The sequence below is a fragment of the Trachurus trachurus genome (assembly GCF_905171665.1).
Source record: "Trachurus trachurus genome assembly, chromosome: 1".
Classification (NCBI taxonomy): Eukaryota; Metazoa; Chordata; class Actinopteri; order Carangiformes; family Carangidae; genus Trachurus; species Trachurus trachurus.
In genome coordinates, this window is record NC_139891.1 from 29112160 (window position 1) to 29138738 (window position 26579).

Sequence of the window (26579 nt, forward strand, 5' to 3'; positions counted from 1 at the left end):
AATCATTAACCTTGTGATGTGATGAGCCTGAGTTTGTATAGATTTGCATTTGTGTATTGTGTATATACTATATATATTCCTGCTTCTTGGCCACAATAAAACACAACTACAACACTAAGATGAAAGATTCTTTTAATCAGTAAAAACAGGTGCAATATTTCACATGTAAACAATTGCAGCATGTCATTCATAATACCTGAATAGTTACAGAAATTAAATTTTAGTGACTCAAGGATTCCTGTAAAAATAGATCGGCTTAACAAAAGAACCTTTTAATCCCCTTCAAAACAAACAAAAAAAAAGAAACAACAGATTTCTTGCTGATTATTGATCAGTGCTCATCGACTCACCGACAGACCGATCGATCGATGAGCAGTCGTGTGCTGCGTCTTCAGGATTCAGTAAATCGTCTCAGCTTCATTTGTTGTAGCCCTTTCCCCTGCAGCCAAACTCTACAGCACTAACCCGTGGTCGCACACTGAAGCTACTAACCACCGCTGTGCGCTCACGTAACAGGATTGTACAGCAGCAGGTGAGATCTTAGTGTCAAGTCCCCAATAGTGGCTTTTATACTTACTTACACACTTTATACTTACTACTATACTTAAAGGGATAGTTCAACATTTTGGCAAATTGGCCCATTGTCATAATCCCTAGGTTGTCCATAGGTTCATTACCTTTAATTGTCGGTGCAAGCTATTTTTAGAACGGTGGAGCAGAGCCGTGAGCTGCTCAGAGCTACGCTACGGAGGCTCATTAGATTAGATTATATTTCTTAGTTTCCCTCATCAAACTCATCAAATACACAATCCAACAACTCCAAAACGCTCTCGTGGACAAGTTGTGACCTGCACATTCACCACGCTATGAGATAATAACAGAACGTTACCAGACCAGAGTTGTTTTAGAGGTAAATTTCATGCAAAACTGCTGATGTTCAGGGGCAGTTTTTCAGCAAGCAGTCTCTGCATTTACCCTGAAAATGGCTCCGTCTCGTACCAGAGCGTTTTGGAGTTGTTGGATTGTGTATTTGATGAGTTTGATGAAGGAAACCTACGCCGATCTAAAAATAGCTCGCACCGACAATTAAAGGTAACGAACCTACTGCTATGACTATAGGGATTATGGCAATGGGCCAATTTGCCAAAATGTTGAACTATCCCTATAATCCCTATAATAACAATAGAGAGTTACATCAGATGTCCCAGTTCTGCCAAACAGTGTTTTTATGCTCCCATGATTTAAACTTTATTTTATTTTCCTAATCTTTTCCATTAAGTTTCCTGGAGAGATTCATGTGATTCTAGGAAATAAAGAGACTGAGACTGTTGTTTTTTTTTTTTTCAGATGAAATAAGAAACTGTTCCAGTGAATATCAATTACTCATTTGTTTATTATTTGAATTGTTTCGCACATGTCGCATGCGTTATAGTCCACCTGCATTTTGCATTTAGACACACACATCACTCTCTGTCACTATAATCTCACTTTCTATGTTTCTTTCCAGGAAACTTCTTTGTGATTTATTTGGATTTACTATGAAATTTCTTCACCCACAGAAAAAAAACAAAAAAAACATAAACAGCTTCTCAACACTTCCAACAGTTTTTGTTTTACATCAACAGTCCAGCACCCCTACTTCCTTCCTTCCTTCCTTCCTTTCTGTCTTTCTTTCTTTCAAAGCTGGGCTTTTAATGTGAAAACACTACAGGAAGTGTTGAGGGCATCATTGATTAGGAGCAGGGCAGAGAATTTGTGTGAAAATATGATTCATGTTTAAAAAAAGAGAGAGAAAGTGAAGCAGCAGCCGAGTGGTGAGAGCAGCTCGACTTTTTTTACTACAAATATTAACGACCGGTCTGTATTTGTTGGTGCTCGTCATCATCGACTGGTGCCGTTACTCTGAACACTGGGCTTTTATGTGAGGATTGGATTCATGTTAAAGGAATAGTTCACCAAAAAATGAAATTCAGTCATTATTGACTCACCCTCATGCTGATGAATACTCCGGAGTAGTTTTTTATTCCTCAAAGTGCACCTGGAGACCCGGGAGGCCGGTTCATAGTCCAACGAAATCCTTATATAAGAGTCAATAGGGCCCGACACAAAAAGGTCCATAAAACTACACAAAAACTCTTTAATCTTCCTCCATACTGCTCGTCCGCTGCAATCCAAGTGTCTTGAAGGGATATAGTCCAGAGTTTACTCAAAACAACGTCATTTAGGACATTTTTACAGCCTTACAGACGTTGTTTCAGGTAAACTGTGGACTATATCCCTTCAGGACACTTGGATTGCAGTGGACGAGCAGTGTGGAGGAATATTAAATGGATTTTGTATAGTTTTATGGACCTTTTTGTGTCGGGCACTATTGACTCTCATATAAAGTTTTCGTTGCACTACGAACCCCCCTCCCAGGTCTCCAGATGCACTTTGAGGAATAAAAAACGACTCCGGAGTATTCATCAGCATGAGGGTGAGTCAATAATGACTGAATTTCATTGTTTTGGTAAACTATTCCTTTAATTCAGGGACAGTAGAGAATTTGGCTGCAGAGTCTTTTTATTTTTTTTTATTTTTTATTTTTTTAGAAAGTTGAACTCAGTCACGCCTTCGTTTGAAATGTTGGCACTGGATTCCTGCAGCTAGTGAAGATCCTCGATCATCACAGCACTTTGGAGGTTTTTCGTTCGGACTCTGCTGTTTTCAGATCCTAACTGTCCTTTCCTCCTCTCTTCTTTTTTTCCTCTGATGAGAAAGTTTGCTCGATCGCTGTTCTGCGGCTTAAAGGGATAGTTCACCCACAATTCAAATTTCACTCATTATCCACTCACTCTCATGTCGACTAAGAGCTGTGATAATTTTCAGAGTCCTCCGTTCCTTCTCTGAGTTACGGGGGGGGGGGGGGGGTCCGTGCAGCAGTATTTGTCCATATAATGGTTGTCAATGGATACCAACTTTCTTCGTCCAAAAAGACACACCAAAAAACATCCAAATACCTCCATGCTGCTCGTCTGTAATGTCCCTCTTGTATTGAAGCCCCGACATGAGAAATTGTTCAGAAAAAAATTAAATAAGTCTTTATTTTAAGCTTGTTTGTAGCGGAAGCTCCCAGTGTCTCAGTTCACTGCTCTTCCTGTGTCACCGGCGGAACAATTTCTCATGTCGGAGCTTCAATACAAGAGGGACATTACAGACGAGCAGCATGGAGGTATTTGGATGTTTTTTGGTCTGTCTTTTTGGACGAAGAAAGTTGGTATCCATTGACAACCATTATATGGACAAATACTGCTGCGCGGACCCCCCCGTAACTCAGAGAAGGAACGGATGACTCTGAAAATTCTCCCAGCCCTTAGTCGACATGAGGGTGAGTAGATAATGAGTGAAATTTGAATTTTGGGTGAACTATCCCTTTAAACACGACCTCGTCATGTCAGCTGTTTCACCACGTGTCCTGTAATTTCCCTCAGGAGTCCCTAGTGCAGAACGTGTGGTCAGGACGCCGCCATATGGCTTCGTTTCTGTTCCTCCTCCTCCCTCTGCGCCTCCTCCTGCTCCCTGGCGTCGGTCCGGTCCCTCAGCGCCCTCAGCAGGATGCGGAGCAGCGTGTTCTCGTTCAGCAGGCTCTCCGACGCGTCCGCCAGCTCCTGCAGCCGCCGCACCGCCTCGCCCAGCTGCCGGCTCTTCTCCCGGTGCTGCTCCTCCAGGCTCTCCCGCTCCCGCTGCAGCTCGCCGCTCCGCGCCTCCAGGCCGCGGGCGTCCAGCGTCAGCCGCCGGTTGTCGCGCCACAGCTGCGCCAGCTGCCGCGAGAGGCGCTCGCGGGCGAGATGCAGCGCCTGAACTTGGCGCTGCAGCGACAGGAACTCCGCGCGGAGGACGGTGGCGGCGGCGGCGGCGGCGCCCGGTCCCGAGCAGTTCCCGTCGACCGGCGGCGGCACCGGCTTGTCGGCGGCGTCATGCACGGAGCCGGAGTGCTGCAGGATGAAGCGGAGGAGGTTCGGCAGCGTGATGGGCAGGTCGTCAGGAAACTTCACACTGAGATGTTTTCTAGAAGAGAAAAAACAAGAGTGAAAACTAATCTGTCGATTTTTTTGTGAATGATCGATGTCTTTTTAAAGTCTGTGTCCCCTTTCAAAGCAGAAGTAAGTGATCCGGTGGTTTTGGATAACTTCTCGTCAGCCGATGGAGTTAGCAGTCCCCGCCCTCGTCCTACCACATTCACGCGCATCCCTTGGCTGCACACACAGAGAGGACCGCCCCTTTATGCCGTTCTCTCTCCTCATTGGATAAAGGTTGTAGGATACAAGGAAAGTTTTCTCCTCGGCTTACAGCAGAGCAGAGTGACTGACAGACCCGTGTTTCATACCAAACACTCTATGTAAGTGATTGCTGTCAGAAGATATAACTATTTAAGACTTATATTAACACAAATATTCTGCTTACTTCTGCTTTAATTTGTTTTATTCATTTATTTTCTTTAAATCTAACTACATTCAACCAGATTTAAATCTTTTTTTCCCCCAGAAATGTTTCTAACATTCAACAACAGTAAATACAGTGAAACAAAGCAACAATCACAACTGTAACAAAGCAATTTTTGATTTATTTGTTTTATTCATTTATTTTTTTAAAGGTCTAGTGTGTAAAAAAAAAAGTGATATCTATTGTTCAGATTCTAGTTTGCAGCGCTCGCTCACTCTCCCCCCTCCTGTCGGCAAAGTGACGGTGGCCTCCGAGGACAAAAAAAAAAACCGTGTTTACCACGACTGGAACGACTGGGAGTATTTCAGGAGCATCGAGATGAAGATCTTTAATTTTACGATATGTCTGTTGTTTCCTATACTCCTTCTTCTTCATTGGTTTATCTATAAACGCGAAACTCGTGAAACGCGCTCTCTGGCTGGCGGGATTTTCCGTTCAGGCTGCCGTATAAACATGGCGGTGCAAGATGGCGACACTTGCTATATGTACGTAGATATAAAAGAATAATTATAAGGCTATGAAAACCAAACAAACTTTATTTTATAGCGATTATTATACAAATATATTCATGGGTAGTATATTCAGATTTTGCCAATAAACCTTGACAATTATTACACACTGGACCTTTAAATCTTATTATATTCAACCAGATTTAATGTTTTTTTTTCCCAAGAAATGTTTCCAACATCCAATAACAATAATATTACACGATATCCAGATACCAGGTAAATAGAAATTTGCATCTCTAACTGTGTGTGTGTGTGTGTGTGTGTGTGTGTGTGTGTTTGCTCTCACCTGTATCTGGGGAAGAGAAGAATAGAGGGAACATGATCCGTCATGAACTCCCAGGGGAGGTCGTTGCGGGCGACATTCACCCTGCACAGAGGAGAATTGTGGGAAAATTATTTTCTATCCCTTTATGAGAGCAGATAGATAGTGCCACAGATAAACAATCACACACACACACACACACACACACACACACCTGGCCACAGTGATGGTGCTGTTTCCCTGCAGTAGTCTGGCCAGCTGGATGATGATGTGGTTGAGAACGGAGCAGAAGCCGCACCACTGAGTGTAGTAGAACAGCACGACGTCCTGAAACCACGACACACATTCAGACGACATCATGTTAAAAACTCTCCTGTTTGAATTATATACTGTAACCTTTGACCTGTTGTACAAAATAATCCTGGCGCCAGGTTCAGAGACCACAGTTTAAACCTGAGCGGGTAAATTCACATGGGTTATTTGACTCTTGAACGATAAATCTCTGACAATCTAATGCACATTGTGTCTTTGTAATTTTTTTTTGGGGGGGTGTTTAGCTCCTGCACTCAAGATTATATATTGTTTTATTTTTTTGTTGTGTTTTCATGTTTTTTGGGGAGAATTGCTATATTTTAATGTTGAATACACACGTGTAGATTTACAAAAATGCACTTAAAGTAAATTTAAATTCTTAACATACTTGATCGATGATAAACTACATGTTTTAGATTAATGTTATATCATTGTAATGGGAGTTTTTTTTTTTTGTGACAGGGCAGTCGGTGGTTTTATTACTTGTGTGAGGATGGGTGTTGAGGAAGATACCTATTAAAAACTCATAACCTGCACCAATAGACCTAAAAACTGCTTTTTTTTTTAAATAGGGAAATCAGCACTTTTAACACACACAAATCACAAAATGAACATCATTAAAGTTACACTCTTAATTCGGTTGTATTTCGTTATACAATGACAATAAAGTCGTTATACAATGACAATAAAGTCAACCTAAGTGTAAGATGACGGGCAGTCAAGTATGCAAAACATTGTAATTCTATTTTTTTCCCAGATGTCCTGTGAGCATTTTATAAAACATTTCTTCTTTTTACTTTTATCTGATTTGGGTCGTTTCCTAAAACACAACCGAGTGCAGCGTGAACAGGCTGAGAGACGGTGAAGCAGAGTCTCCTCTCACCTTCTGAATGTCCATGACGGACGGCAGGAAGGAGGAGGTGGTCAGCTCCGTGATGAGGGGCCGAGGAGACGACGTCCGCTGCCTCGACTCCTCCTCCTCCTCCTCCTCCTCCTCCTCCTCACCGCCGCTCCTCTTCTTCTCCTCTCCCACCAAGTGTCTTTCTAGCAGACTGTAAGGAGCGCTGAAGTTCCTGATGAAGGCCTCTGTGACACAAACACACACACCGAGAAAACAGAAAGTTACAGTAAGGATCATTTTCAATATGTCATATATTAACTGCAGTTTTCTGCCTTAAACAGTACATCTCAGACATCACTAAACATCCCATAGGAGGCAGAAACAACAACATAGATCATGGACTAAAGTTGAAACTTTAATATCTTCAATCAATAACTTAAAATCTTAAAAACACGACTAAAAACCCCATTTCTTTTCCATAGCATTTGATTCAGCATTTTATTTTATTGTACCCACTGTTTTTAAATGTTCTTTCTCTCTTTCATTTTTCTCTTTTTATATTCTTTTGTCATTGTAGTTCTTGTTTTGCACATAATTGTAAAGCACTTTGGTCAACATTTGCTTTGTTTTTTTTAAATGTGCTCTAAAAATAAAGCTGACTTGACTTGACTTGAAACCTCGACTCGTACAGATACTTTAAACACAAAACGCTCTGTCTGTCCTTTTCATTGCAAATGTCTTCATGGTGACTCCTCTGTCCTGAAAGCATCTGTGTGTGTCCAACATGCAAAACACAGTGAAACTAAGGCAAGTCAGCTGCTTTGCTCATATGTAAACCTGCTGTTTGTTATTTGTTACTTATTTGTCTGTAGAGAACATGAGCATCAGAAACCAACCAGGGAAAGAAGACAGGAACTTGTTTTAAACATCTGACCAGTGAGTATGAATGTGATCTTAAAGGGATTGTTCAACATTTTGGCAAATTGGCCCATTGCCATAATCCCTATAGTTTTAGCAGTCGGTTCGTTACCTTTAATTGTCGGTGCAAGCTATTTTTAGAACGGCGGAGCAGAGCCGTGAGCTGCTCAGAGCTACGCTACGGAGGCTCATGGGATTTCTTGGTTTCCCTCATCAAACTCATCAAATACACAATCCAACAACTCCACAACGCTCTGGTGGACAAGTTGTGACCTGCACATTCACCACGCTATGAGATAATAACAGAACGTCACGAGACGGAGTCGTTTTTTAATTATCTGATTCTTATTATGATAACCATTATTATCATGAACACCTCTCTGACAGTATCAATCAAAACTGAATATCATTATCTCTCTGTCTCCCCATTTCCCGTCTCTCTCTGACTCTCCTATCATTTAAAGGCATAAAAGCCCCAAAAAATACTTTAAAGAAAAGAAAAAGTGAAGTTTTAAAGCAGAAGTAAGCGATCCGGTCGTTTTGGCTAACTTCTTGTCAGCCGATGGAGTTAGCAGTCCCCGCCCTCGTCACCACATTCACACACATCCCTTGGCTGCACACACAGAGAGGACCGCCCCTTTATGCTGTTCTCTCTCCTCATTGGATAAAGGTTGTAGGATACAAGGAAAGTTTTCTCCTCGGCTCAGAGCAGAGCAGAGTGACTGACAGACCCGTGTTTCGGTCCAAACACTCTATGTAAGTGATTGCTGTCGGAAGATATAACTATTTAAGACTTATATTAAAGCAGAAGTAAGTGATATATTTGTGTTAATATAAGTCTTAAATAGTTCTATCTTCCGACAGCAATCACTTACATAGAGTGTTTGGACTGAAACACGGGTCTCTCAGTCCCTCTGCTCTGCTCTGAGCCGAAGAGAAAACATTTATCGTATCCTACAGTTTTTATCCAATGAGGAGAGAGAACGGCATGCAGGGCTGTGTGTGCAGCCAAGGAACGCCGTGAATGTGGTGACGTAGGGACGAGGACTGTTATGGTGCGTTCAAGGAAACTCGTATTTTTCCGACCGTGAAGTGGTACCAGTTCAATCTGGTACGAGTTCACCGGTCGGAAGTTACGAGTGGCCGTTATAGTGACTTTCACCGGTAAAACAGGTCGGAAAAACACGAGTGGGTTGCCTGGAACGCTACAAAGTCGTAAGTTGTGACTTGAAGCTGTAATTTACGGTTTCAAAAGCCTGCCTGGAACGCAGCATTAGCGAAAACGACCGGACCACTTACTTCTGCTTTAACGGCTCTGAGCTGCTCTACTAGTTTAGATCCTACTACTACAGGTTCCTAACAAAGTGACCAGTGAGTGTGGCGTCATCTCACCCAGAGACTCCGTCAGCGTGGCGGCCGGGCTGCGATGGAGAACGTAGTGAACCTCGTCCTTCAGGTTCACGATGGCTGCGAACGAGCCGTCGCTGCTCCAGTTGCCTGGCGCCCGTCCCTCCTCCTCCTCTTCCTCCTGCTGCTGCTGCTGGTGGTGGTGGTGGAGCGCAGCGCTCCTGTTGCCCGTGGCGCCGAGCCTCACGGCCAGCGGCCAGTTCAGGGCCACGTCCAGCACATAAAACCTGAGCGTCCTGTTGGTCTGACAGCGCAGCCCCGTGATGCCGTCTCCCCCCTCGCCTCCTCCTCCTCCTGGAGCGGCGGGCGACGGAGGAGGAGGAGGCGTGAGGGGAGCGCTCTGCCCGTCCGGCCCGTCTTTGGCGTGTTGCGACTCGTTGAGTTGAGGTTCTACTTTCCTGCAGCAGGCACTGTATCGGCTGAACGGGCTGTAGCTGCTCAGGAAGTTGCTGCAGCCGTCGGAGGCGGCGACGCTGACGGACTGGAGGCAGCAGTGTCGGAGATAAGGCTGCAACACGCCTCCTTCTCCCCGGGCGGCGGCGGTGGCGGCGGCGGAGGAGGAGGAAGAAGAGGAAGAGGAGGAGGAAGAGGAGGAGGAGAAGGAAGAGGGGAACGAGCAGCGTTTGGAAGAGCTGTGACAAACCTCGCACACGTTGGTGCTGGACTCTGGGAGAGGAACCGACTGGCAGCACAGAGAGTTTGAGTCCAGGCCGGAGCGGTCGTTGTTACAGGAATGATAACGCAGAGCGATGTCGGCGATCTGAGAGAGAGGAGGAAAATATAAATGAAGTATTTCATGACAGAAGTATAAAAGTATGATATAATATTATAGTAATAACAACTTCTACAACACTTTTCAAAACAAAGTTAGAAAGTGTTTTAGTTTTTAGAAATTCAGTCATTATTGACTCACCCTCATGCTGATGAATACTCTGGAGTAGTTTTTTATTCCTCAAAGTGCATCTGGAGACCAGGGAGGGGGGTTTGTGGTGCAACGAAAACTTTATATGAGAGTCAGTAGTGTCCACCACAAAAAGGTCTATAAAACTACACAAAAACCATTTTATATTCCTCCTTACTGCTTGTCTGCTGCAATCCAAGTGTCCTGAAGGGATATAGTCCAGAGTTTACCCGAAACAACATAATTGAAGCAAGTCCGGTCACGTCCACGTGCATCGCGTGAACGTGAGAGCGCCCCAGGCAAATTCAATACAGGACTGTTTAGGCTGTAAAAATGTCCTAAATGACATCATTCCGGGTAAACTCTGGACTATCTCCCTTCAGGACACTTGGATTGCAGTGGACGAGCAGTAAGGAGGAAGATTACAGGGTTTTTGTGTAGTTTTATGGACCTTTTTGTGTCCAGGCCCTATTACTCTCATATAAGGATTTCGTTGGACTATGAACCGGCCTCCCGGGTCTCCAGATGCACTTTGAGGAATAAAAAAGTGATGTGATCTTTACTTCTACACTTTAGACTGACATTATAAGTATATAATATAATATAAAGATGTATTTTTGGACAACACATTTTAGTTTGTGTCTAATAAAACTGTCAGTGTCAGGTGTTACTGATACAGAAACCTGGTGTGATTGGCATTAAAAATAACAATTCACAATATGTGATGTCCCCAAGAAGAAATGTGCAACGACTTCGATGCAGCCTGTGTGTACCTGCTGCAGCACGGGGTTGGGCTTGGACCCGAGCGGGTTGTGCTGCAGGAACAGCAGCAGCGCGGGACCTTTGTTCAGCTCGCGCTCCAGCAGGCGGGACTTGGTTCCTGGCGGCTGCATCCACTGGAGGACGGTCTCCAGGTGCTCAAACACCCAGCTGCAGATCGCCTCCGACGTGAAGTTACGCTCACTTCGGGGGAAAATCTGAAAAGACGACGAAAAAAAAAGAAAACATACAGCACGAAGCCCGTGGCACGTTTTAGTATTAGAAATACTTCCATGTATTCAGTTTTACATTTTCTCGCCACCTCCTGATGCGGTTACTTACCAAAGAGGAGTTAAATCTTCTGTGGAGGTAAACTGTTTCATCTTCTTTCAGCGAGATGGCCTCAGCCACCTGTTTGTTGGTCACGACCCCAAAACGTACGACACCGGGGTAATCTGCCCCCGAAAGAGACAAACAAGGCTCAGAGCACGGAAAATAGTCGGTTCTTTCAACTGTGTTTTTGTATTATTGTCCTGCCACCTGTTGCAATCAGTTCCCATTCTTTCCTCCTTTTATTCCTACTCTGAACTTGCATCAGTAGCAACTACAAATCGTTTTCGTCATCAATTCGTAATTTATCTGCACAGTGCACTTACATGCCAGCCTCAAGGACGTAGTTGCATTGTCTTTTTTAACGGTTTTTACATGTTTTATGTGATTATGTGGTTATGTTTTTATATGTTGCACATGTATACAACAATTCCTCTATGGCGTTACATAAAGTATCTATTCTTTTCTAAACTCTTGATCATCTAAATGGCAGAGAAAGGTTTTAAGTCCCCATCACAGGATGACGTCTTCTAAATGCTTCTTTTCCATGAACAAACCACGTGTATTCAGAGAGCAGCTACAAGTTGATAAACAGATTACTTAAAGGGATACTTCACCCAAAATCGACAATTCACCAATCATCTACTCACCGCTTTAAGAGTTCCAGGGGGGGTCCGACTGGCAACGGATTTTCATATAATGGCGGCTGATAGAGTTCAGTTTTGAATCGTCCAAAACACACACTATGAAACATCCAGATACCTCCATACTGCTCGTCCTACTGACCCAAGTGTCCTGAAGCCGCCACATGGAAAAGTTGTTCAGAAAAAATGAATGTGATCTCTGTTTTTAGCCTTGTTGTAGCAGTAGCTCCCAGTGGCTAAAAACCGAGATCACATTAAATCTGTTGCCAGCCGGACCCCCCCTGGAACTCCTACAGCGTTTTGATGACTCCGAACCCTTCCTTGGCATGACGGTGAGAAGATGATTGGTGAATTATCGATTTTGGGTGAAGTATCCTTTTAACTTCTTTCTGTAATTTTTGTTAAAGCTCCTATTGTTGCATTTTTAAAGCAGATATCAGTGGAATGTTTTTGTTAATATAAGTCCTAAATAGTCCTATTTTCCGTCAGCAATCACTTACATGAAGTATTTCAGCCTAAACACGAGTCTCTCCGTCACTCTGCTCTGCTGTAACCCGAGGAGAAAATTTTCCTTGTGGGATACAAGTGTTATCCAATGAGGAGAGAGAACGGCATGAAGGGCTGTGTGTGCAGCCAAGGGATGCGCGTGAATGTGGTGACGTAGCACGAGGACCAATTGATGCCTGACAAGGGCGGGGGCTGCTAACTCATGGTGCGTTCAAAGAAACTCGTACTTTGTGTTTTTCCTTCCTGTGAAGTCATACCAGTTCGATCTGGTACGAGTTCACGGGTCGGAAGTTACGAGTGGCCGTTATAGGGAACTTTCACAGACAACAGGATGGTAAAAACACGAGCTACGGGTTACCTGGAACGCTACCAAGTCGTAGTTGTGACTTGAAGCTGTAACTTACGGTTTCAAAAGCCTGCCTTGAACGCAGCATTAGCCGAAACGGCCGTGAAGCTGATATCTGCTTTAAGTAACTAAGTAAGTTTTATTTCACAGATAAGTGCTTTACAATAAAGTTATTTGTTGCAGATTCATCTTTTGCCAGTCGACTAATCGATTCATCGACTTTCTACTATCTGAGCAGCTGGTCTCAGCGCTGCACCACCACGTCTTACCCCTTCTGAGCGCCTGCAGAGCAGTGGACAGATACGTGATGTACCCCGGCGGCTGAGGAGACGAGTTAAACTGGAAGAAACCCACCACTCGAGGCTAAAGAAAGACACAGAAGACACACAGAACGTAGATTCATTCAACTGGATAAGACACAGAAACATCATACAACACACTTTTAAGTGAAAAGGGAACGTCAAACTTCATAACAACAACAAACTAAACTTGGACGGTACCTCGTGGCAGGAGAGGAACTCCTCCAGTCGGGCTCTGGATGGGAGGTAAGTGAGCGGTGTGATGACTCTGAGGATGAAACTCTCCACATACGGAGCCACAACCGGACCTCTGTACTCGATGGGTCCAAACCTGCAGCAAAGAGACACAAAGAACATAATGTTGATCTATACGGTGATTTCCCCCTGAGGTAAAGATGCCATTAAACATTATTATGGTATTAAAATAACAGAAATTAGTTTTGAACTTTAAAGGGATAGTTCAACATTTTGGCCCTTTGCCATAATCCCTATAGTCATAGCAGTAGGTTCGTTACCTTTAATTGTCGGTGCAACCTGTTTTTAGAACAGCTGCTCAGAGCTACGCTACGGAGGCTAATGGGATTTCTTGGTTTCCCTCATCAAACTCATCAAATACACAATCCAACAACTCCAAAACGCTCTGGTGGACAAGTTGTGACCTGCGCATTCACCACGCTATGAGATAATAACAGAACGTTACAAGACAGAGTTGTTTTAGAGGTACTGAACTGTAAAATAAATATAATGTTTAGCCGTAAGGCAACAGGACTCTGAGCTCTTCATATCCTCCTGAGAACCAGAGAAAAAAAGTGTCTTACAATTTCTTTTTTTTTTTGATTTCCTATCTGTTTGGCCCTAAAAAAACACCTTACAACTTTATTTTTTTTAAATATATTTTTAATTTTAATTTTACAGCATGTCCACTGTAGAGGACAACAGGACGATTTCCGTGTGAAAATACAACTAAATTTGGATAACTATAATAATATAATTATAGTAGTGTAATAGTGATATTAACCCAAGAATACATTTAATTAGATAAAAAATACTAACCCACACACCTCCAGCTGCTTCTTGCTAATGCAGAAGCCCTAACAAGTCGATTACAGAATGCAGTTGAAAAGTGAGGAGTCACAATTAGTTCCAAAAATGCACGCACACTTTGCTGACTGTGACAGTATTAGCAACTCAACCTGTTCATTTCCCTGTCAATACCTGCTAGTGTTATGTTGAGAAAACAGAGGACACACTGGTTTAGTGTTAGGCTAATGTGGCCATGTTTAGTTTTTTCTCGAGCTCACCACAATCTGGTAGGCCTGCTATGGCAGCCTCGCCAAAAGTCAAAGTAAAAACAACAGGGTCCATACTATAACCAAGTGAACTAACTAATTAACTAACCCAAATACTAACTGAGAAGCATATCTAACTTAAACACTTAAACTACTTACTTAAACACAACAACATCTAGTTATTGTTAGAAACAGATAGGGAAGACAGATAGGAACATTGATGCATTTGGTAATCGACTTGTCAGGGATTCTGCATCAGTAGGAAGAAGCTGGAGGAGAGTGGGTGAGTTGTGTTTTTGTTTCTTTTCAATAGAAATCAGTCAAACCTAGCAGGTGTTTGATGCCTTGTGTTATGGGATGGGACCCTGTTTGTACTGTTGATGTAGTTTGGTGCTGTTCTGAGCATTATTTGTGGCTATCAGTGGCTTTTTCAATGGCGTTGGCTCGTGGCTCCATAGACAGCAGTGTTTTTCTATCTGTCTGTGCTGAAGTCACTACAACGAGAGAAGTTTGCAGTCTGAAAACTTTATCTCTGGAGGTGGGGTTCTACTGGGTCTGATGGTGCATTAGACCATGGGTTAAACTTGTGCCGGAATATCCCTTTGATGCCGTAATTTAATTCCAGTGTCATGGATGTGATCTGACTCCCTACTGACCAACCTCATAAGCATATTTTTTTTGGCAATTTGCAAATAACAATAGTGACACATAGTACAGCAATAATCTAACAGATTTAAATACATCAACCTGAAACAAAAACAAAACAAAACATAGCCTACAAGTTGGTCTGGCCAACAGTGCATGACGACTTCCCTGCTCCCTTTCTGGCTCTGAGTCTGTCTCATCAGATTCTCCTACATCTTCTTCCTCTCCTTCTTCATCACCATCTTTCCCTATCATAGCTGATTCTCATCCCCATCCCTTTCCTCATCTGACAGCTCCAAATCTGAATCTCTCTCTATTATCTACTAGAATCCCCTCTGCTTCACTTCTTTCTCCTACAACGATGTGCAGTCATTAAATACATTAAAATGGTCCTGGTGTCCACTACAGTTGACATTCATAAGAGGACTGTTATTTCAAAACAGAAATTATGAAACTGTTTTCAGATGTAATAATATTGTTATTGACATGTTAATAAACAAGAATATATATAATTATCATGGTAAAAATAGCAATAGATAACAAATATTTGTGTTACCCCTCCTCTCTCCATGAAATGTGTGTTTTGGTATGGCGGCCATCTTGATAGAGAAAAAAAGTAAAGTTCCCACCATGCAAACCCATCACATGACACATCACTGGAAAGCCCAGGATGTCCTCTACAGAATACTATAGGGCTTGATAGGGTAACTCCAAATACTTAAGGAAGATACAGGTGAACAAAAGGTCCACCACAGAGGACATACATGCATGGGCCGGGTCTCAGGAGGATATGGAGGCTAATTTTGATTTTAAAAAACTACTTCTTATGAACTTAAATTATATTTGTAATTGTACAGACAAAATTATTAATGAAGTAGTCAAATATAAAAAAAAATCTAATCATCAGTTAAAACAATAATGAAAACAAACATTTGTTGCAGCTTTGCATCCACTGAACCAGCATCACTCCTATGGATCAGTCCTAGTTTTCCTCTCGGTGTCTCCATGGAGACAGGATGTGTTCATAACTATATTTACCCAGGTAAGGGTTAATCCTGTGTTTCTATTCCCGCACTGTTGGAAAATAACCATGAAAAATAAGCTCTAATAAAAACCTTTCAAGAGGTTCTGACCACGTAAGCCTCAGGGAGCAAAGTGTGTTCCTGTTTTGTTTGTTTTTGTGCGCCTGCTGCCAGTTTCACACTACTCCAGTGATCTACAGGGCCAGGGTGTGGAAACACAACAAGAAGAGCAACAACCCACTGAATAAAGACAGGAAGAGAGAAGACGGGAGTCACAGTGAGCAGCAGGGAGGTAAAACTGCAGATTTAAAACCACTGAGAAAAACCAACTTTGTAAATAGTCAGGACAGCGTCAGATAAACACACTGATCCAGAACAGGGAAACTATGGATGGAAGGGACAGACTTCAACATGCATAATATATACAGTCAAATATAGTTATACACAGTTATACACTGTTATATACGGTTATACACAGCTACTGTGACTTCTTCCAAGTCGTTGTCTCACCTCCTGTAAAACAGGTGGATGATGGGATACTGGTAGAAGCGGTTTTGCCTCCTGCACTTCCCCTGACTCCACCAGCAGTTCACAGCCACAAACTGCACCTGTGTGTGTGTGTGTGTGTGTGTGTGTGTGTGTGTGTGTGTGTGTGTGTGTGTGTGTGTGCCAGTGAGAGAAAGAGAAAGACAGCGTTAAACAAACAAAACTATTTCTAAACAGGGTGTGTTTTGTGTTCTCATTGAGGCTTTGTTCTCTCACATTTACATCACACATAATAAAACCTGTGCCTCAGTTATATCATTGTGAATGTAAGGATTGATTTAATTGTCTTATTCAACCACATTTGTATAAACTCCACATAAACTGAGAAGCTTTTTGCTGCCATTTGTCAGTTTCATTCTTAATTAATTAAATTTCAGCGTATCAGATAACAAGCCTCACAGACTCCTAGGAGTTATTCGTGCTAAGCAGCATGTTTCTACAACAAGCCCTTGTTGGAGTTCCTGTTTGGTGTTTAAACAGCGCTGCAGTGCAGAGCCGCGTCCTGGTGTCCTGGTGTCCTGTACCTGTTTGGCCAGCTTCTTAGCAACCTGCTGCACTTCCTGCCGGGCGGCCATCGAGTGAGCGCACCACGGCGCGTAGAAGAAGATGAGAGACACCTCTGCCATGCTCCTCAGACGCTCCACCTGGAGACGACACGTTCATGTTATTGACATTTTTTTATTTTTTATTTTTTTATTTAAGGAGGACAATGCACATTAATGAACATAATAAAGGTGCCAGTGTTAGCCAACGGCTAGTTTCCGACTGTAGTCCTCCTGGCAAGGTGTTAAAAGCCATTGTTGCATTGTTTTTAACGAATGTACGGTGTCCTTGAGTGTTTAGAAAGGCGCCTACAAATAAAATGTATTATTATTATTAAATGAACACAAGGACATAACAACATAATTCATAAAACAGGAAAAACACATACAACAAACACATGTATCCAACAGAAACCAACAGACTAAAAACTACAAAGAAAGACAATTAACATGACACTATTATAAAACAAAAACAGAAACAAGAAGTGTAGTGCAATTTAATAGATTTAGGTGAGATGGACTATTTATGATGGATAAAATGGATGGAGATGCAACAATGCAAGACCAAAACAGGGTTTCTTAACGGAGTTGTGCTAGGATGGGTTGAGAACACAACGAAACCAAATATAATACAGTGTAATAAAGTGCTACAGTGCGCAAAAAAGACTGTCAGGGATGGATAGATGAAATGGGGGTGCAGCAATGCAAGAACCAGAGCAGGGTTTTTGTTGGAGTTGTGCTAAGATGGAATGAGAAACGCAAACGAGAATAATATTACAGAATACAATTTAATAAAGTGCTACAGTGCTCAAGTAAAAGGTTGCAGTGCTCAAGAGAGTTGTTGATGCCTGAGACTAAATCGCTGTTATTCTGTCATGATATTGAATTTATTACGATGACGGACCAGGATGTGTCGCTGAAAAACACACAACAGAGTAAAAAGACCGGCTGGAATCTACACCGGTCACAGGTGAACGATCCTGTGATACGGCAAAACTTCAAAACATTTCTCATGCACATCTCAAATTCCAGTTTTACCAGAAACTGACTCATAACATAACAGTGTACTTTACTGTGTGCGTGTGTGTGTGTGTGTGTGTGTGTGTGTGTGTGTGTGTGTGTGTGTGTGTGTGTGTGTGTGTGTGTGTGTGTGTGTGTGTGTGTGTGTGTGTGTGTGTGTGTGTGTGTGTGTGTGTCTCTGACCTGGTCCAGCTGACCCAGGTAGAGGTCGACTACCGGGGCTTCGGCAGAGAAGAACCGCACCGGAGGCCGAGCTGCTGCCACCACATTCTTAGCGCGACTGGGGAGGAAGAGGAGAGGTTTTAGTTTTAATAATAATAATAAACAATATGTACAATAAACAATTTATATCCTTTTGCCATATTCTCTGTGCTGTAAGGGAAGAAGTTATTTGATTTGTTGAGGATTCAGTTTGCTGAAATAGCTTGTTCTTTGTTATAATCTAATTATGTATTAGATTTTGATATATAAGTACATGGAAATTAGGGATGCACCTGAAATATTAGTATTAAGATTTAAGAAAAAAAAGATTTAAGGCATGATGCTGATTTTAAATTTGGAGGGAAAAAGATGACTGATTTGGGATCAGCATCAACAGGTGAGAAGAGAGAAGAGGCTGCATCAGTGCATCCTGCAATACGAAGTTACTAGGATGCAGGACAGTAAACTGCACACAGCATCATCATCATCATCATCATCATCCTCATCATTCTCCTCCTCCTCCAGTGAACTGAGCAGAAAGCTCTTCACGCTCTGAGGTCGTCACAGTCACTGAGCTGCAGGAGAAGACGGAAAACTCTCAACTCATTTGTCTGAAATTTGCTTAGAAACTCAAACTCACAGGCAGCGACTTCCACAGCTTGCTTCACTCAGTGTGTGTGTTTGGTGCTCAAACAATGAGCAGCTTCATCAATAAATCCATCCACAAATGTCCAAAATCAGTTCATTGTTTAAGTGATTTATCAATTTTATATACTTTATAGAGTTTTTAATTATGAATTATTTGACACCTTTTTCTAAATTAAAGGGACAATGAGGACAGACGAAAGCGAAAGCATTTGCCAAGAATGTTTTCATTAATCAAGAACAAAAGTCGGAGGTTCGAAGACGATCAGATACCGTCGTAGTTCCGACCATAAACGATGCCAACTAGCGATCTGGTGGCGTTATTCCCATGACCCGCCGGGCAGCGTCCATGAAACCGAAACTAGGAAATGCTGGGCGAGTCGACCACTAAATAATGATATCAAAATAACTATAAAGACAAGACTATATATTTATCGAATATGGACCCATTAACAAGTGGGTAACGTAGATTCATCCACATTAATATGAGACTCTTTTATAACCAAAAGCAAACTCCTCTGTGTCTCTTTAAAATACTGCGACTCTGCTTTCGCCACCTCTGAACAACAGTTCGTTTCAGTTTCAGACGTTGAAGCTGAGTGAGTCTCCACAGCTGGATCCACTGGAACGAAGAGTCGATTATCACCCTTTTGTCTTCAAGGTCAGTCACAGATACAGAGGCCAAAAACCCACATTGAAGAGAGTACAGTGGCTCTTTGGCAGTGAATCATCCGTCTGTGTAAATGGTGTAAAGCATTTAGTTCATCCCACTTGGCTGTGGCCAGATTCATCTCCTCTGGGACCCACGGGCTCGAAGATTTGTTGTTGGGTCCCTAACGACTCCCTAACGACTAATCAATAAGTTGTAGGGTCAATAAAATGTCAGGAGACTGCGAAAAATGTCAATCCCAACTTCCCAAACCTCGAGATTATGTCTTCAGCTGTCTTGTTTTGTGTGATTAAACAGTGTAAAACCTCAAAATGTTTGGAGTTCGCTATGATAGGAGACAAAGGAAATTCAAACAAAGGATGGTGAAACCACAGAAACTCAGCTTTGTCTCAAAACAATGAAGAGGAGTTAACTTGGAAAGATCATCTTTCTGTTGTGTTCTGTTCTGTTCTGATCGTCTAATCGCTGCAGCTGTTGTACAAAGATAATTGAATTACAGTTCTCCTGACGGTGATGGAGCAGTGCGACTGCGGCCTTGCCTGAGGCTGTGACGGAGAAAAAAACTAAACAAAACATAATTTCACAACAAATGAGATCAACAGCAACTAAAACAATTACGGTCCTCGTCGGACTAGATTTTGACACAGAAGAGCCTCAGGATGGAGGAAGGACGACGCTGCATGGTTGAGCTGCACAAATATGATTAATAAAACCATGGAGACACAGATGAAATGGAGAAACCAAGGTCTTTTTTTGCAAGTGGCAAACGCACGACCACACAACATCACTAAGGGTCGGTCACGGTCAGCCCCGAGTTGTCTTATATGACCCTGTCGGACCGACGAGGGGTCACTTCACTTCTGAGGGATGCAACTAGTGGAGCTGTTGAATCGTAATGCATCACATTAAAGGGATACGTCACCCAAAATCGATAATGCCAAGGAAGGATTCGGAGAACTTTCAGAGTTATCAAAACGCTTTAGGAGTTCCAGGGGGGGTCCGGCTGGCAGCGGGTTTTCATATAATGGCGGCGGATAGAGTTCACTTTTGATTCATCCAAAACACACACTATGAAACATCCAGATACCTCCATACTGCTCGTCTGTACTGACCCAAGTGTCCTGAAGCTGCGATATTAAAAAGTTGTTCAGAAAGAATTAATTTAATCTCTGTTTTCAGCCTTGTTGTAGCAGTAGCTCCCAGAGGCTCTGTTGATGTTTGTGCACGAAATTTGCTGCAAGATGTTCGTTCGTCGTTGTAAACCATTGGATGTTTGATGTAAACACAGAAGAACATCTCGCAGCAAATCTCACACAGCCACTGGGAGCTACTGCTACAACAAGGATAAAAACAGAGATCAAAGTAATGTTTTCTGAACAACTTTTTCATGTGGCGGCTTCAGGACACTTGGGTCAGTAGGACGAGCAGTATGGAGGTATCTGGATGTTTCATAGTGTGTGTTTTGGACGATTCAAAAGTGAGCTCTATCAGCTGTCATTATATGTAAATTATATGTTTTGATGACTTCGAAAGTTCTCCAAACCCTTCCTTGGCATGACAGTGAGTAGAAGAGTGGTGAATTATCGATTTTGTGAAGTATCCCTTTAAAGTTTTAGGAGTGGAAGCACAAAATCTTAGAGGTGCACACTGTAAATTAATTTACAAAGCAAATATTCCTATTTTCTTTCCATTCATGATCCTCACGCACATCGGTCTGACACTTGTAATGAGACCAGTGTGGAAAAACAAAACACAACAACAACAAAAAACAGCAAATTTACTGGTTGCACAAAATTACTCACACTGTCTCAAATTTTAGGGGCAAAATGCTGCTATTTAGGATCAGTCTGGAGTCCTATCATCATCTGTTTTGAGTTTTAGCTTCATAATAAAGTTTGTGTAGTAGACTAAACTACACTGGTCTATTATGAACTGATGAAGCCACTTGGATAAGAGGCGAAACATCTTCAAGACAAAAACCAGGTCAAGTTAACTTTATTCAGTAGATGCCTTTGACCTGGACAAGTAGGGATTTGCACAGACACTTCATAACAAACTACCAACTTCAGGTATAGGCTATTGCTTCAGTACATGAGATCTGGGAATTCATTGGGGATGAGGAAGTGGTAGAGGTTCATAATCCGAGTGTTTTAGGTGCAGGGGTCAGACGAGGGGCCCAAATGCAAATGTTTTTTTTACTAACTGAGTTGATTGTTCAGCTGTTGTATTTTAGAGTCATTCACAAATACAGAAGCTGTGTGTGTGTGTGTCTAAGTGAGTCTTCACCATAATGACTGGAGTATAGCCTATAGCGACACTATGGAAGTAGAGCGGGTTAGTTAATCCTCTCTCTTGTCCTCCTATAGCAGCACACGTCGGTTTCTGTCAGATGTAACTAACGGGAACTACTTAACGGGGGACCGAGTTGTAACTAGATTATAATAACGAGCAGCTAATGCACAGATTACTAATCCTACAACAACAACACCACAACTCTCAATGGACCACTCAGTAACAACAACAAACTAACTAACTAATACTACACATTACAACACAACTAAGTTAACTAACTAACTAACAGAAGCTGGTGTAGTAGGCTAGTAGTAGTTAAATAGTTTTGTTTTTTTTACCCGCATGTGAACTTGACAGCCAGGATGAGCAGGACGCCGAGCACGATAGCCCCGCAGAGGAGATCCGGTCTCCGGGCCATCAGAAACAGCACCTGCCGGAGAGACTGCCGCACCCGGCGCAGCATTACAGCCCGTCGTCGGCTCTCTCTCCCATTTATACGCCCCCCCCGGACCCACGGTTCACCGCCTCCATTTGCCTAGAGTAGTGGTGTTGGTGGGGGTGGTGGGGGGAGGAGGAAGAGGAGGAGGAGGAGGAGGAGGAGGAGGAGGGAGACTAGAGGTTTTCGATGTAGAGACGCACCACCCGTTAGTTAACCTGGATTGGACATCGGTGCCGCTGCTGTGCACGGTGTTCAAACACGGTCAGACCAACCTTTCTTCCCCACGTAGACTTTTCACTTCCGCAACAACGGCAACGTCACGACGCGTCACGTTACGTCGGGGAGGGGCGGGGCGGGGCGGGGCGGGGGGGCGTCTGTCAAGTGTTGCCGCGCGCTTCGTTTAAAGGTTTAAATCCGTCATAACTATGGACAGACCTTAGCAAATTTATTATTGACTGTCCCACTATAGATTTTATTTTACTTTGGGAAAGTGTTGTTTTTGGTTTCCATAATTACCCTAAGAAAGAAGGAAAATGTTACTAATAAATAATAACTTAATAAATCAGACATTAGATAGATAGATAGATAGATAGATAGATAGATAGATAGATAGATAGATAGATAGATAGATAGATAGATAGATAGATAGATAGATAGATAGATAGATTTTTAGTAATTTCATACTCATAAAAGTAGCTACTGGTTTAAATCCGTCATAACTATGGACAGACCTTAGCAAATTTATTATTGACTCTCTCACTATAGATTTTGTTTTACTTTGGTAAAATGTTGTTTTTGGTTTCCGCAGCCTAATTACCCTAAGAAAGAAGGAAAATGTTACTTTTTAATAAATCAGACATTAGATAGATAGATAGATAGATAGATAGATAGATAGATAGATAGATAGATAGATAGATAGATAGATAGATAGATAGATAGATAGATAGAAATAAAAATAGATAGATAGATAGATAGATAGATAGATAGATAGATAGATAGATAGATAGATAGATAGATAGATAGATAGATAGATAGATAGATAGATAGATAGATAGATAGATAGATGGATGGATGGATAGATAGTCATTTCATACTCATAAAAGTACTGGTTTAAATACGTCATAACTATGGGCAGACCTTAGCAAATTTATTATTGACTCTCTCACTATAGATTTTATTTTACTTTGGGATGGGAAAATGTTGTTTTTGGTTTCCGCAGCCTAATTACCCTAAGAAAGAAGGAAAATGTTACTTTTTAATAAATCAGACATTAGATAGATAGATAGATAGATAGATAGATAGATAGATAGATAGATAGATAGATAGATAGATAGATAGATAGATAGATAGATAGATAGATAGATAGATAGATTTTTAGTCATTTCATACTCATAAAAGTACTGGTTTAAATACGTCATAACTATGGGCAGACCTTAGCAAATGTATTATTGACTCTCCCACTATAGATTTTATTTTACTTTGGGAAAGTGTTGTTTTTGGTTTCCATAATTACCCTAAGAAAGAAGGAAAATGTTACTTTTTAATAAATCAGACATTAGATAGATAGATAGATAGATAGATAGATAGATAGATAGATAGATAGATAGATAGATAGATAGATAGATAGATAGATAGATTTTTAGTAATTTCATACTCATAAAAGTACTGGTTTAAATCCGTCATAACTATGGGCAGACCTTAGCAAATTTATTATTGACTCTCCCACTATAGATTTAATAAATCAGACATTAGATAGATAGATAGATAGATAGATAGATAGATAGATAGATAGATAGATAGATAGATAGATAGATAGATAGATAGATAGATACATTTTTAGTCATTTCATACTCATAAAAGTACATTTTCTAAGAAAACCCCTAAATTGCTTTTATGTTTTTCAAAAAGAAATGGAACTTTTGTAATATGTAGGCTATAACCTTGTTGTATGATCAGGGCCGTTGTATAGGGGAGAAAGGTGATGATAATTCTAGGGGCCCAGCGCCCAGTAGGGCCCACAAAAAAACCCAGTAGTCTAATCTTTGTATGACTGAATTATTCTGCTTAGACCCTGACTAATACTCATAGTAATGCTGCATTAGCATCAAAACAAAGTAGGCTAAATAAAAAGTGATAATACATACATTGTCTAAGAAAAAAAGTCAGGGGGAAGGGGCCCACTTTAGTATTATTTCAGGGGGCCCAGAATTCCTAGCAACGGCCCTGTGTATGATGAACATCACCCCTGGCACATGTTCTCTGTATTTTCCTTGTATACTGTTCCCTGTATACTATTTGTATTTATGTCAACTCCTTTTAAATAAAGCTGTTGAGAAGGGAAAAAAAAGTGTGTGTGTCATGTAAACCATAAGCAGTGATGGGAATAACGGCGTTAAAATAAACGGCGTTACTAACGGCGTTATCTTTTTCAGTAACGAGTAATCTAACTAATTACTATTTCCACCGTTACAACGCCGTTACCGTTACCGACAATTAAATGAGGCGCGTTACAAACTACTTTGAAGCCGTTGTCCTCCGACTTGGCTCATCTCAGACACAGAAGCTGCTAAACTGTTGTTGTTTTTTCCTCCTCTCCTTTGGTGAGGGGAGGGGGGAGGAGGGAGGGACGAGACAACCGCATAAGTGATGATGATTGGTTGAGGCAGAGTAAGGTTTCATGCTAAGCCAATCAGAGGCAGTGTTCAGTTTGTACACAAACCACACACGCACGCAGTTTAGCCTCACACACACAGACTAGCAGAGGGAAGCTGCCGAGATCGGAGGGAAAGTGGAAACAGACACTACTTTAATCTCCCTGAGGTAAAAGACAAGAACATGTGAGGTGTAGCTACATTATGTCCCGGAGCGAAGTGTTTGTCCTGAGCTTCTGCTCACCTGACTCTGTGCAGCTTCTTCATTAAATCCAAACAGTCCGACACAGCGACGCACTGCTCCTCTTTGACTCTAAAGTCTCTGTAGCTCATCAGCTGGAACTCTTCCAGAGCAGCTACAGCAGCGTTGTGACCTCAACCATGGTTGGTGAGAGCAGAAATGTTGTTGTTGTAGTGAAAATGGGCGGGCTCGTGAAGACGCGAATTTACACAAAGTCAAAACGAGCGATAAATCGCATTTCTCGCGTATCTCGCGTTTGGTCGCGCGTCACAACTCGAGCGAAAAAAAAGCGTTCCTCGTGTTTGGTGGGAAGCCCCTCGTGGGTCTTCCCACCAAACACGATGAAAAGGACGAAGACGCGAAGGTCCCGTCGCCATAAAAGAATCGGGTGTATTGCGTCGCAAAAAAAAAAAGTCGCGTCTACCGCGTCTCGCGCCTAATCGCGTCTTTGCGTCACGGCCTTTTACACCGCGGACGTAACGAATAAACGGTGACGGTGTGAACGAACAACATAGAACAGGACCAGACGTGGCGTTGTTTCCTCTTTTCACCTACAGCTCCACTCTCCCTTACTTACACTAACTACTGTTATTGTTGAGGCCAGATAATTGTGGGATTTGTAGTTTTTGACCAATCGTGTGCTCTTTCTTTTTGTGATTTTTCCGGTTCACACATGTTTGTTTTTTTTAGGGGCAAATGCGAGTGAAATGCTCGCCCATGGTGGGCATAAGAAAATGTAAGACCTGTCTAAAATTATTTAAGACTTGAACACAATAATTCAACAAATTTAAGACATTTTAAAGCAGAAGTGAGTGATCCGGTCGTTTTCGCTAATGCTGCGTTCCAGGCAGGCTTTTGAAACCGTAAATTACAGCTTCAAGTCACAATTTACGACTTTGTAGCGTTCCAGGCAACCCACTCGTGTTTTTCCGACCTGTTTTACCGGTGAAAGTCACTATAACGGCCACTCGTAACTTCCGACCGGTGAACTCGTACCAGATCGAACTGGTACCACTTCACGATCAGAAAAATACGAGTTTCCTTGAACGCACCATAACAGTCCTCGTCCCTACGTCCCCACATTCACGGCGTTCCTTGGCTGCACACACAGCCCTGCATGCCGTTCTCTCTCCTCATTGGATAAAAACTGTAGGATACGATAAATGTTTTCTCTTCGGCTCAGAGCAGAGCAGAGGGACTGGGAGACCCGTGTTTCAGTCCAAACACTCTATGTAAGTGATTGCTGTCGGAAGATATAACTATTTAAGACTTATATTAACACAAATATATCACTCACTTCTGCTTTAAGACCTAAAATTTAGATTTTCACATTTTAGACTTTTTAAGACCCCGCGCGCATACCCTGTTATTTCATATAAAAGTTTAAGTGCATACATATTTTATGATGCTGTGTATTATATATTTAAGACCATCTTAGAATTTTCTAATAAATGTAATACTTTTTAAGGCCTTAAAGCAGAATGTTGAAGCTGATGTTATTTTTTTTTTTTTTTTTTTTGGTCTGTTGTCTCTACAGTTGTTTGCTTTGTCTGTAAATGTTTGTTTGTTTTACCTTTATTGTTGCTGGAATTCAATGTACTGTTTGAATTTAGATAAAATAAAAATAATTATAATAATCTGTCTGTTTTTTTTATTTTGCGTTTTGTGTCTTGATGTGTTCTTTGGAGACAGTTCCTACGTTGTTATGGCGACAGGCGCTGCTGCCATGACGACTGTGGAACGCTAGAGGGCAGTCGCTAACTTTATTTACATTTGACAGACAGACAGACAGACAGACAGATAGACAGATAGACAGATAGATAGACAGATAGATAGATAGATAGATAGATAGATAGATA

The 26579-nt window shown here is 41.9% G+C and overlaps 1 protein-coding gene across 1 annotated transcript; it reads right to left on the minus strand.

Moving 5' to 3' along the window:
* Positions 1 to 3419: 3419 nt before the first annotated feature.
* Positions 3420 to 21966, minus strand: txndc11 (thioredoxin domain containing 11). Its single transcript, XM_083976985.1, is given in 15 exon segments — positions 3420 to 4047; positions 5278 to 5358; positions 5468 to 5580; positions 6449 to 6542; positions 6544 to 6566; positions 6569 to 6651; positions 8717 to 9491; positions 10406 to 10609; positions 10734 to 10846; positions 12488 to 12581; positions 12719 to 12848; positions 15984 to 16081; positions 16544 to 16663; positions 17765 to 17861; positions 21728 to 21966. Coding segments are annotated over 15 exon segments (2703 nt in total). The 5' UTR covers positions 21853 to 21966; the 3' UTR covers positions 3420 to 3494.
* Positions 21967 to 26579: the final 4613 nt, after the last annotated feature.